Below are 14,190 nucleotides of genomic sequence, written 5' to 3'. Positions count from 1 at the left end.
AAGGACTTTTCATTTCAATATTTATTGCTTATTTACTTATCTATTATTTTTGTTTCTTTTGCATTTGCATAGTTGTTGCCCTTTGCACATTGGTTACATGTCCATCCTGTTGAGCACGGTCTTTCATTGATTCTATTGTGTTTCCTGGTTTTACAGTGTATGCCCACAAGAAAGCGAATCTCAGGGCTATATATGGTGACATATATGTACTTCAATAATGAATTTACTTTGAACATGGTAAGCTGGTCTATAAGATGACATCACATGGGATCGAGGGTGATGTAGCCAACTTGATAAAATAATTGGCTTGGTGGAAGAAGGCAAAGGATTATTTCTCAGATTGGATGTCTATGACCATTGGTGTGCCACAGGGATTGGTGCTGAGCCCCTGTGGTTTATTAAATAGAACCATAGAACATTACAGCACAGAAACAGGCTGTGCTGAACCATTTTTCTGCCTAGTCCCACTGATCTGCACCTGGACCATATCTCTCCATACACCTCTCATCCATGTACCTGTCCAAGTTTTTCTTAAATGTTAAAAGCCCGCATTTACCACTTCATCTGCCAGCTCGTTCCATACTCACACCACTCTCTGTGTGAAGAAGCTCCCCGCTAATGCTCCCTTTAAACATTTCCCCCTTCACCCTTAACCCATGTCCTTAGGTTTTTTTCTCCCCTAGCCTCAGTGGAAAAAGCCTGCTTGCATTCACTCTATCTATACCCATCATAATTTTATACACCTCTATCAAGTCTCCCCTCATTCTTCTACGCTCTAGGGAATAAAGTCCTAACCTATTCAACCTTTCTCTGTAACTCAGTTTCTCAAGTCCCGGCAACATCCTTGTAAACCTTCTCTGCACTCTTTCAACCTTATTAATATCCTTCCTGTAATTCAATGACCAAATATATTAACAATTTGGATGAAAAAGTAGGTGGTGTGTTTAGTAAGTTTACAGACAGCATCAAAGTTGTTTGGGTAGTGGACTGTGAAGAAAGTTATCTGAGAATAAAACAGAACTTAGAACAACCAGGAACAAAGGCAAAGGAATGGTAGAATCTGATATTTTAATAAAATCAATGATATAAAAACATAAATGGACAAACGCAGATTGATTTAAGTTAAATGTATGATAGAACTCATCCTTGAATATTCATTTTAGGCCTCTATGTATTCTAAAATTAATGGAAAAACAGCAAGAGAATTTCACAAACAATGAAAACTATTCCAAATAAAGGTGCATTCAGGAAAAGATTATGCTGGTGGTTAAGGATTCTGAATTAGTGATTTCACTTTTTTTGCTGCAGAGTATGCCAAACAATTTGCATTAAAAATCATGATTTGTGTTACTTCTCTATAAAAATGTTTCAAATAAGCCTCAGTTATATTTTCCACAGTTCCATTAAACTTTAACATCACTTTACATCATGGTCAGTGGGCTGAATGATTCTCAACATTACCTATCAGAACTGATGGCTGCTCAGTAGGAATAAAATTTAACCTTCAACATTGCATTGCCTTAATAAAACAGAATGCCTCGGCAAAACTGCAAATCAAACAGTAATGGTAGAAGATAACACAAACAACACAGTTTAATGTCGCTAAAGAAATTAAAATTTCATGCTTTGAGGGCCAGCAAACAGAAGAATGTGTTTAAAGTTGGAGAAAATACCTAGCAGCACACTCAATTCTCTATGAGTTAGATGTATAAATTCAAATGGATTGTTTAGACTGCACAGCAAGTTTTAATTCAATCTGTTCTACACTTCGGATTAGTTCCCAAAGCTCTAAATCTGTGGCATATTCCTTGTGTAATAAAAATGACAGTTTATCTTTTATTTATTCTTTAATGGCAAGTGGATGTTGCCGGCAATGTTGGCATTTATCATTACTCCCCAATTGCCCTTGAACTGAAGAAGCAGTTAGGAGTCAATTACATTACTGAGTTGGAGTTATATAGAGGCTAGATCAGGTAAGGATGACAGATTTCCTGCCCTGAAGGCTGTTATTTGTTCTCTCAGCCACAGAAAGTCACATTCTGAACATTTGCTCTGGCAGTCTTATTTTTTAAATCATTTTTAACTGCAACGCTACTAATGATGCCACCTCCAACTTCAGAGATGGCTCTGTGATACACATGAGAGAATGGGGGATAGTCATGAGAGAGAACAGAGGAAAACAATCACCCTTGGGATAAGGAGACCTTAGCAGGCTTCAGATATCACTTATAACCCCTGCTCCAGTTGTTTGTGCTGTGTACCTACTATCCACATCGATATTTCTTTATGGCATAGAAGGAAGCCATTTCAGCCCATTGAGTCTATGCCAGTTTACAGAGCAATCCTATTCTACAATAATTTTCCCAGTAACCTGCTCTCTTCGCATTCCCACCAGCTCCTCCCATATTCTGCTATTTATGCACACCCTCAAATTACAGTGGTCAATTGACAGACATCTTTGAGATGCAAAGACTTCTTTGGTAAGTTGATGGAAAAGATCCTGAGAGGCAGGATTTATGAACATTTAGAGAGGCATAATATGATTAGGAATAGCATGGTTTTGTCAAAGGCAGGTCGTGCCTTATGAGCCTGATTGAATGTTTTGAGGATTTGACTAAACACATTGATGAAAGAATAGTAGTAGATGTAGTGTATATGGATTTCAGCAAGGCATTTGATAAGGTTCCCCATGCAAGGCTTATTAGAAAGTAAGGAGGCATGGGATTCCAGGGGACATTGCTTTGTGGATCCAGAATTGGCTTGCCCACAGAAGGAAAAGAGTGTTTGTAGACAGGTCATATTCTGCATGGAGGTCGTGACCAGTGGTGTGCTTCAGGGATTTGTTCTGGGACCCCTTCTCTTCATGATTTTTATAAATGACCTGGATGATGAAGTGGAGGGATGGGTTAATAAATTTGCTGATGACACAAAGGTTAGGGGTGTTGTGAATAATGTGGAGGGCTGTCAGAGGTTACAGTGGGACATCGACAGGATGCAAAACTGGGCTGAGAAATGGCAGGTGGAGTTCAACCCAGTTAAGTGTGAGGTGGTTCATTTTGGTAGGTCAAATATCATGGCAGAAAATAGTATTTATGGTAAAACTCTTGGCAGTGTGGAGGATCAGAGGGATGTTGGGGTCCGAGTCCATAGGACACTCAAAGCTGCTGCGCAGGTTGACGCTGTGGTTAAGAAGGCATACAGTGCATTGGCCTTCATCAATCGTGAGATTGAGTTTAAGAGCCAAGAGGTAATGTTACAGCTATATTGGACCCTGGTCAGACCCCACTTGCAGTACTGTGCTCAGTTCTGGTCACCTCATTACAGGAAGGATGTGGAAACCATAGAAAGGGTGCAGAGGAGATTTACAAGGATGTTGCCTGGATTGGGGAGAATGCCTTATGAGAATAATAGGTTGAGTGAACTCAGCCTTTTCTCCTTGGAGCAACGGAGGTTGAGACGTGACCTGATAGAGGTGTATAAGATGATGAGAGGCATTGATCGTGTGGATAGTCAGAGGCTTTTACCCAGGGCTGAAATGGCTAGCACGAAAGGGCATAGTTTTAAGGTGCTTGGAAGTAGATACAGAGGAGATGTCAGGGGTAAGATTTTTACACAGAGAGTGGTGAGTGTGTGGAATGGGCTGCCGGCGGCAGTGGTGGAGGTGGATACGATAGGGTCTTTCAGGAGACTCCTGGATAGGTACATGGAGCTTAGAAAAATAGAGGGCTATAGTAACACTAGGTAATGTCTAAAGTAAGTACATCTTTTTGGCACAACATTGTGGGCTGAAGGGCTTGTATTGCACTATAGGTTTTCTATGTTTCGCAGTTTCTATGCAGGAGAAAACTGGAGCACTGTGAGTGAAACCATCTTTTGCAAGCTTCATACTGATAATAGAAGTTGCTAGAGACTTGAGGTAGCTGCTGTATCAGATAGGACCTTCTGCTGCCTTTACCAGCAATGCCCAAATACAACACTCCACATGGAGCATTAATAAATGATAATCAGCTGCAAGAAGCAAATGTTTGAAGGCAGACAATGATGTTATCATTTCCTCTCATTTTTCCTGCATGCATGAAAATTGGATGTCACTTGGTTTTAGAAGCAAATAAAATTAAGCATTTTAAACATTAAAGATTAATTTCTATACATACCATTCTTGTTTTTATAATCCTGGTTCCTTCAAATATTCTAGTTGTGTTAGCTGGAGGAATAAAATATTTCAATATTAATAATTTCCTCAAAATTATACATAAGTTGTTACAAAAGAAACCACATTGAGATCTAGCAAAATTTGGTGTATCATATCTGCCCAAAGACATGAATACAGCAACAAATAATTTGGCCTTGATTTCAAAAGATAGATTGCCTATTAGTTTGCATAGTCTAGTTTATAACTAAAATGCTAAAGCCTGAAGATGGATTAGAATAAATCATTTGCACTTTTTTTTCACTTGCCTAACTTATGCATAAAAGAATGCTGTGTATGACCTGAATTGTTTGTGGCCATTAATGATGTAAGTTGCAACCACCAAGAAATGGGACCAGGTACTTGACTAGAAATTAAAGAAGTCATACAACTCAGAAAGAAGCCCTTCTGCTCAACTCATCCATATTTATCAAGCTACCCTCCTGGACTTACCTTATTTGCCTGTATTTGGCACAAATTCTCTAAATCTTTACTATCTATGTGTTCTAATTGTACCTCCACTACCACTTTGTTTGTCAGTTGCTTCCATGAACTCACTGCCCTCTGTGTGAAAACGTTGCCTGTCAGGTCTCTTGCACCTTAAACCTAGACCCTTTTTCCCACTATCCTGGGGGAAAGAAGTCTTTAATCATTCACCTTACCTTATGCTTCTCTTTAGCTCGAGGGAACACAATGCCGGCCGATCTAGGCACTCCAGTCCAGCAACATCCTTGTAGCCAGAACTGCACACAATATCTATTGCACGTGTGGTCTCACCAACATCTTGTACAGCTGTAAGATGACATCCTAACTTTGTGCTCAATGCTCTTCTGAAGAAGGCAGGCAAGCCACACACTTTCTACACCATCTTCTCTATCTATGCCACTGCTTTAAGGGAAAGACGTACTTGTACCCCCTCCCCCCCCATTCTCTCTTACGCAACTCTCCCCAGTTCCCTTTCAATTACTGTATAAACTCTCTTCTGTTGTAACTTGTCTGAGTTAAAATTCCATCTGCTATTCTTTGGCCCACTTTTCCAGATGATCTAGATCCTGTTGTAGTCTTGGACCTTCTTCAGTATTTGATTAGTAAATTTGCTAACCATGCTATCTTCATTCCTACAACACACACAAAATGCTGGTGGAACACAGCAGGCCGGGCATCATCTATAGGGAGAAGTGCTGTCGACGTTTCGGGCCGAGACCCTTCATCAGGACTAACCGAAAGGAAAGATGGTAAGAGATTTGAAAGTAGTGGAGGGAGGGGGAAATGCGAAATGATCACTTTCGCCAATCACCTTTCCAGCTCTTAGCTTCATCCCACCCCCTCCGGTCTTCTCCTATCATTTCGCATTTCCCCCTCCCCCCACTACTTTCAAATCGCTTACTATCTTTCCTTTCGGTTAGTCCTGACGAAGGGTCTCGGCTCGAAACGTCGACAGCGCTTCTCACTATAGATGCTGCCCGGCCTGCTGTGTTCCACCAGCATTTTGTGTGTGTTGTAGGAATTTCCAGCATCTGCAGATTTCCTCGTGTTTTATCTTCATTCCTATCCAATTTGTTCATAAATATGACAAACAACAGAGGACCAGGCACCAATCACTGCAGCACATCACTGGCCAGAGATCTCCATCCAATATGAAAAAAAAAACCCTCCATTACCATGCTCCGACTCTTTCCATCAAGCAAATATTATATCCAATTAGCTACCCTACCTTGGATCCATGTGATCTAATCCTCTGAACCACTCCACTACGTAGGACTTTACTGAACACCTTGCCAATGTTCACATAGGCAAAACCTACCACCCCGTCCTCATCAGTCTGTCTGGTCACCTCTTCAAAAAGCTGAATCAAATTAGTGAGACACGATTTCCCATGCTTAAAACCATGCTGACCATCCCTAATCAGTCCTTGCCTTTACAAATACAGATAGGTCCTGTCTCTCAGAATCTCCTTCAGTAACATTCCCATCAGTATTGTTAGGTTTGGTATCTGTAGTTCCCTGGCTTTCCTTTGCAGCCCTTTTTAAATTAAGGGATTTATCCGTCTTTTCATGCCTCAACATCGCCAGCACCTTCTCTTTTGTACTGTGGATGTGTTTTAGGACATCAGTACAGTATTTCCCAAAGTCTCTTCCAAAGGATCCTCAGTGTCAGGTACATCACAGCTCGGAGTTTCAAGGAAAGCATGCAAGAACATTCGAAGTGCTTGAGCCATGATTTTTCATTGTTCCGTTGATAGAAAAACACTTTCTCCCAGACTGGAGCTGTGCAGCAGTGGACCCAAAGAATGGGAGTAAGGTTTCTTGATCCATTTCATACCACAGCAGTCTGGGCAGAACCTCGAGGACCGTCATGTCAGAATGACAAAATGATTTACAATAATGGTGTCACTACAAGTTTATCTTCTACCACAGGCACAACTACAAACCAAAACTTACATGATTTACATTGACATTTTTCCCTACCATATGTCCAATAGGATAAATTGTTCATGTTCCTTTGCAAAAACAAAATGTTTCTTTACCTTCATTAGGCTTGTAATTGTTCTGAATTATTGCAGGTTCAAGCATATCAACAATTAAACCAGGCAGATAATTCAGTGCATTATTGTATCGAGTTGGAGGCTTGGAATGAATGAGACATTAAGTGACATTAAGTGAAGTAAATGAATAAGACATTAAATTAAGTAATTAGCTGTGAATCTGTTATTATCTTCTAAGTTCTCTGATATCATCTCCAGCATTTTCCCTTCTCTGGATGTCGGGCTAAGTGATCTATAGCTGTATTTTCTTTCCCTGCTTTTTAAACAGTAAGCATGCATCACCCTTCGAAGGAGCTTAGGAAGACGATGGCGCCTAAAGGCGACTCATTTGCTTGCATTTTCGGAAACAGCTCTATTTCTATCTCTAATACCTCCTTTTTGCCTTTTCAGAGTTCTTTTGAAGACCCTGACCTGGAGTTACTTGCTGACTTCGGCTCTTTATGGAAATGGGATCCACTTGTGACTGGTCACTTTTCGATATGCCAAGGACACAGCCTTGATGACCAGTGCACCTTCAGAGTGCCAGATTTTCGTGGCTCTGGAGGTGGATGGACTTGAGGTCGGTGCTGCCGCCTGGTGCGTCGTGGGAGATGGACGATCAAAAGTAGCGAATTGGCTGCTGGCTGTGTGCCTAGAGACCCGAGTTCTTTGGGTACAGAGCTTGGAAGAAGCGACGCAACAGACTTTTAACACGATAAATTGCCGAGTTGTTTTGTTACATCTCCTCTCTCGCTGTGAAGTGGGGACACCCCTTTTTCCCCTATTAGAGAGAGGGAGAGGAGGAGGGAGAGAGTGAGAGAGAGGGAGGGGGGGGGGCGAGAGAGAGAGAGAGCCTGTGGTGTGTCGAATTACCGGGTGAACGAGTAGTCTTTGGGGTACTGCAAGTCTGTGTCTTTATTAATGCTTTGCTGCACGCTTGAGTGCTCGGTGGGGGGGGTGCTGATGCTTTATTACTGGTGGGGAGGAGAATCATTGCTTTGCTGCTGCTTATGCATGGGAGGGGGAAACTGGGGGGCTTTGGGGTTCTAACATTTAATTGTCATTCATTCTTTGGGGCGCTCCTCTGTTTTCATGGATGTTTGCGAAGGCAAAGAAACTCAGGACGTATATTGTATACATTTCTCTGACATTAAATGTGCTTATTGAAACCCAGTCTTCAAATCCAGAGAATTTGAGAACATTTCGAATTTTGAAGGTGATGACTAGTGCATCAACTATCTCCACTTTAAACTCCTTTAAAACCCCAGGTTGCAGATCATCATATCATACAGATTTATTATATTTCAGATCCGTTCATTATTCCCACACTATTCTGTACTCGTGCACACCTTAGACCTTTTTACGCCCTGTAATTTCAACCTGTTTACTTTCCATAAAGCTTGAAAGTTTCAAAACATTTTTGGAAACATCAGCTGCCAAGGAATTCTAAGTCAGAAGCTGACAAAGTGCTCAGAGAATTCCTGTGTTCAGCTGGATCTCTGATCACCTTTGACCAATTTTGCAGCTGAAGACTGCACCCGGGGGCTTGTTGTTAAAAGAGTGTACTTCAAGAACAAGCAATCAGCAAGCTCATGCCATCATTTTGATCAGCAGAGGATGCACCCTATTTCCATATCCGGTCACTTCTGCTCATGGAGCCTTCTTGCTTGTAAATTAGTTAATATTACAGCAATGAATACACTTTCAACATACTCTAGTGGAGACACAAGTGACGGCAGATGCTGTCGTCTGAAGCAAAAGGCAAATTGCTTGATAAACTCAGCAGGGTGATAGCAGTCTTCATGCAGGGGTTTGGTGCAAAATGTCGACTCTCCCTTTGCTTCCACAGCTGCTGCTTGACCTGCTGATCTCTTGCAGTTTGCTTTTGCAAACACATTTTAGTGACCATGTAACACATTAGCACTTCTTTAAGATGCTAATTCCAAGAGTCCTTTCCTTATTATTACCCCATTTTTAAGACCTGGAATAGAGGAGGACAGAGGTCATCTGTTAACTGAAAGATAAAAATTTTAAATTTCTAAACCCTTATTTATTCTCCTGGAATATACAGTACTGTGCAAAACTCTTAGGCACACATTAATAGCAAAGTACTGTATAAATGTGCACAGTACTGTATTTGTCAACATGGACTGGAGAACGAGTTTGGCAGGAGTGATGGATGTTGGTGAATGGTGGTGGAGTGCTGTAGGAGGGGTGTGGCACAGGTGGCAGAGAAGGAGTGCCAGTGGCAGGGTTTGGCATTGCTGTAGATACAGTCAGCCCTTAGACACGGGACAAGTCATTTGATTCCAAACAGTTGGTTTACTGATCAATGCAGAATGTCTCTCTGGTGCTTCCTGCTCCCCTTTCTCCATTCACCTTTTCCCAAACATGGTTCTCCTCTCCCGGCGCCCTTCCCACTCTCAGTCCACAACAGAGATCTATATCAGAATCAAGTTTATTATCATTCACATATGTCATGAAATTTGTTTTTTTTCGCAGCAGCAGTAAAGTGCAATACATAAAATTACTACAGTACTGTGTAGAAGACTTAGGCACCCTAGCTATATATATGTGCAATAAAACTTTTCCACAATACTGTATGTCCTAGCTTCTATGGTAAATGTCTTCTCACCTAGATGAGTTATGGTTCGAAGGCAATTCAAAATCCTGATGACCATGGGCAGTTATTTTTTGCTATGGACTCACAAATGCAAAATCATATATTAAATGATCACTGTGACAGAACAGTTGCCAATGCTAATTTTCATCCTAACCTTGCCCCCTTACCCGGTTAGTCACTCATCTTTCTTCTGCCCCTGGTCGTCTAGTTTCCTCATAAGTTCACACATTTTGCCCTTCCGTTCTGCAGTTCTTGGGAGTTCACCACTTATACACCCTAACAGTAAAATCATCGCTAGCTTGGCTAATCATAACAATCCCTTCAGTTACTGGGCTCTACTGGTTTATAACTCAGAAAAGTAAGGATTCTAGACGCAGGCATTCCAAATAGTTTCATTTATTTTTTCGCTCACACTGTTACATCGGTTTGTAGACAGCAGAACAGCCCCAAAAGACCCGAAGGACTGTTTGGGGCGTCCTAAAATAATGCCTGGGTTAGTGAGGGTAGACACACGACAACTTACACAGGCAACACCACTGGTGGGGAGGCATTATTCTTTTATATTCATCTGAGCACTTGGACACTAATCTATGTTTTAACTAAGGCATTTGTTGTGGAACAAAACTGTACGATGTTAGAATTCCTGTTTAAAATGTTCCAATTCTGCTTTTGAAATAATTATTATGGTCTAGTCACGTGATTCCTCCCCTCCCCACCCCTGCTCCCCCTACCAACAGTAGATTTTCCTGTTCCTTCTAGGCCAGGCAGGGGCAGATTTAAATGCTCAGTCTGGCTTTGCTAGAGTGGTGTGGAGGTTAGATTTGATCGTTGGCGAATAGTTATATTGGAAAGTTAAAGACAAAGTGTGTCGTGGAGAAAGCCTCTGTATATTTGTAAATCTTTCTACATACATGTTCGTTTTTCATTTGTCTACTTGTAAAGATTTTTTTGCTTCACAACTTTTGGGCAGCTTTTGCACTCTTTTCACCTGGCACCGAATAAAACCTCTTGCACTAACATGCCATTGCAGCTTACCATCTTTTTTTCCAGCTGATGACCTTTGCTGGGCACGTTTCCCCTCACCTGATAGCAAAAGGTGTGACGGTCACCGCATGTGCATTCTTCTATCAGTGAATGCATGGCGATTATAAAATGATGCATTTTGGTCAGGCATCACTGGATTTGCACTGAACAACTGCTTCCTTCCCATTTGAATCACCTTATAAGTTTAATGTTCTTGTGTGTTTTTGTTAAAATTGCAGTTTATTATATACCAACTTGAATCTGATTTCAATTTACTTCACTTCGTCTTCTATATGGATTGCTACCCAGCATACATCCATCTAAATCCGGAAGCTATGTCATCCACTTGCTATTTACAGAATTTAATGTGAGTCCAAGTGCAGCTTTATAATAGTACATAATGAGTCTGCAAAAGAGCAGATAGCTACACTTTTGTCATTTGACAATGAAACCATTTCATTATTAAGCTCAGCATTTGACAAGAATAAAATCTGTCACTGTAAGTTATGGCAGAGAATAAGAGGAAGGATGATGCTCGGCTACTAATTCTCAAGAGAGGGATAAAACTGAAGACTTCTCTTTAAAACAAGCAACCGAAGGTGCAAGATTGAAAACTTTCACTTTCTAATTTGCCCTCCTTTCCCCCCCCCCCCCATCTTCTTATTCTGACATCTTCCTTCCCAGCCCTGAAGAAGGATTTTGGCCCGAAGCGTCGACTGTTAATACATTTCCATGGATGCTGCCTGATCCTGCTCAGTTCCTCTAGTGTTTTGTGTGTGTTGCTCAGGATTGAAATGTCCTAAATTTACAACGTCCTCAACATACTTCAGAACCAGGTTTATTATCACCAGCATGTGACGTGAAATTTGTTAACTTAGCAGCAGCAGCACAATGCAATACATAATCTAGCAGAGACAGAAAAAAATAATAAATAAAACATAATAATAAATAAACAAGTAAATCAATTACATATATTGAATAGATTATTAAAAATGTGCAAAAACAGAAATACTGTATATTAAAAATAGTGAGGTAGTGTCCAAAGCTTCAAAGTCCATTTAGGAATCGGATGGCAGAGGAGAAGAAGCTGTTCCTGAATCGCTGAGTGTGTGCCTTCAGGCTTCTGTATCTCCTACCTGATGGTAACAGTGAGAAAAGGGCATGCCCTGGGTACTGAAGGTCTTTAATAATGGACACTGCCTTTCTGAGACACTGCTTCCTAAAGATGTCCTGGATACTTTGTAGGCTAGTGCCCATGATGGAGCTGACTAGACTTACAAGCTTCTGCAGCTTCTTTCTGTCCTGTGCAGTAGCCCCTTCATACCAGACAGTGATGCAACCTGCCAGAATGCTCTCCACGGTGCAACTATAGAAGCTTTTGAGTGTATTTGTTGACAGGCCAAATCGCTTCAAACTCCTAATAAAGTATAGCCAACTGTCTTGCCTTCTTTATGACTACGTCAATATGATGGGACCAGGTTAGATCCTCAGAGATCTTGACACCCAGGATCTTGAAGCTGCTCACTCTCTCCACTTCTGATCCCTCTATGAGGATTGGTACTTTTTCCTTCGCCTTACCCTTCCTGAAGTCCACTATCAGCTCTTTCGTCTTACTGAGGTTGAGTGCCAGGTTGTTGCTGCGGCACCACTCCACTAGTTGGCATATCTCACTCCTGTACTGATCTACAGCTGCATAGATGGTGCAACTTTAGCTTTCTTCCCCAACTACAGTTTACCATTTTCAATGTGTCTTTCTTCTTTCATGCACTCATGAAATTTAAATTGCCAGGGTACCAGGTATGAGAAAGACATAGACTTACATACAGCATATACCCAACAAAACAATGCTGTTAATGTTCTAAACTTAGACAACGGTATAAAGAAAAGAATACCAGGTATGAGTAGCCTGAAACTGAGTGGAGAGAGAGGATATGAGAAGGCTCAGATAGGGACCGAGCTAGAAGTGTTTTGAATGCCTTTATGATGTGAGTTGGATGCTTAAAGGTAATTGATCACAGTCTTTTAGTCAAGGGTAAATATGAGGGTTTTGGATCTTTTAGTCATCTGTTGCTTCACAATTAAAATGTAGAAAGTTGATCAAATAAGGGCCCTGCACTACAGTCCTGTAACTTTCAGGGATATATACATTTCAGGTCAAGAATGTTTGCTAAGCTGCAGAGGACCAGCTCAGATGCCCACCTGTGTTAGGAGATTCAAGGCAATCAGGAAGAAAATACAACATAGAACAGTGCAGCATAGTACAGGCCCTTTGGCTCACGATGTTGTGTCAACCTTTTAACTTACTTCCAGATCAATCTAATCCTTCACTTCCACATGGTCCTGCATTTTCTTTCATCCAAGTGTCTCTTAAGTGTCCCTAATGTACCCGCTTCTACCACCACCCCAGCAGTGTGTTCCACACACCCACCACTCTCTGAGCAGAAAACCTACTTGCAACATCCCCCCATACTTTCCTCCGATCACTGTAAGATTATGCCCCCTCGCATTAACCATTTCCACTCTGGGAAAATGTCTTTGGCTGTCTGCTCCATCTGTACCTCTTATCACCTCAATTCACCTATCATCCTCCTGCTCTTCAAAAGTCCTAGCTTGCTCATCCTATCCTCATAAGATATGCTCTGTAATCCAGACAAATCCTGGTCTACCTCCACTGCACTCTTTCTAAAGCATCAACACTCTTCCTATGACAAAGTGATCAGAACTGAACACAATACTCCAAGTGTTGTCACGTCAGAGTTTTATACAGCTGCAAAATTACTTTGTGGATCTTGAACTCAATTCTCCCGACTCAGGAAGGCTAACACACCACATGCCTTCTTAACCACTCTGTCAACTTGCCCTGCAACTTTGAGGGATGTATGGATGTCCATCTGTTTCTCCACAATGCTAAATCTCCTGCCATTAACCCTGTATTCTGCCTTCAAGTTTGACCTTCTAAAGTGGAGTTCCAGATTGAACTCCATCTGCCACTTCTCAGTCCAGCCCTGAATTCCATCAATGCCCCATTGTAAACTACAACAACCTTCTACACTATCCACAACACCACCACCCTTCCACTTGCTCATCCAGGTCATTTATAAAAATCACAAAGAGCAGGGGATCCCAGAACAGATCCCTGCATCCCTGACCACTGGTCACTGACCTCCAGGCAGAATACATCCCGTCTACTACCATCCCCTGCCTTCTGTGGGCAAGGCAATTCTGAATCCACACAGCCAAGTTTCCCTGGATCCCATGCCTCTAGACTTTCTGAATGATCGAAGTCATGGAATATACAAACATACACAACTGTCAGCCATGATCCAATGTGGTACAATGAAATTGTATGTGCCAAGAACATGCTTTATGTTTTCTTTAATGGAGTGTTATGAAACTGATTCAGAAACTTCTTCTCACCAAATCAGTCATTTACAAACCTATCAGCAAGCCTCCTTGCTATTATAATTATTTGTTGCACTTCATATTAGTTAGATTTATGCAATTCTACATGCAGATGACAAAATTACAAGAGGAAGCCCAATAATGGAAGGGGAAAGGAAAGAGAATTTGTATTTACATTTACCTCACATTGCTGATCACCAGAAGTAGGCCATTTATTAAGTTTAAATAAATCCAGACATTAAAATCTAATCTTTGTATTTCCATGTTCGCTCACCTTGAAATAGCATTGTCTGGCTAAAATCACTTCGTAGATCATTCTGACACACAGCTTGTACACGAAACAGGTAGAGTTTATCCAGGGACACATGATTGATAATCGCTTCCTGTGTTAGAAATACAAACATGTAAATTACTTCTCATAATTTAAAC

General features: G+C 41.2%; 1 protein-coding gene across 3 annotated transcripts in view; it reads right to left on the bottom strand.

Annotated features, from left to right (window-relative positions):
- LOC140741842 (receptor-type tyrosine-protein phosphatase gamma-like) overlaps positions 1-14,190 on the bottom strand; it is a 648,055-nt gene that overhangs the window by 132,390 nt on the left and 501,475 nt on the right. For all 3 annotated transcript variants that reach the window (XM_073072297.1, XM_073072296.1, XM_073072295.1), the window contains exons 10-11: positions 14,036-14,144; positions 4,155-4,204 (exon numbers count right to left, since the gene is read on the bottom strand). In XM_073072297.1, coding sequence (XP_072928398.1) covers positions 4,155-4,204; positions 14,036-14,144 — 159 coding nt within the window. The remainder of the gene's footprint in view (positions 1-4,154; positions 4,205-14,035; positions 14,145-14,190) is intronic.

The sequence above is a fragment of the Hemitrygon akajei genome, chromosome 19, assembly GCF_048418815.1.
Source record: "Hemitrygon akajei chromosome 19, sHemAka1.3, whole genome shotgun sequence".
Taxonomy (NCBI): domain Eukaryota; kingdom Metazoa; phylum Chordata; class Chondrichthyes; order Myliobatiformes; family Dasyatidae; genus Hemitrygon; species Hemitrygon akajei.
Note: the sequence above shows the minus strand (reverse complement) of the source record. Positions and strands in the feature narration are given on the sequence as shown.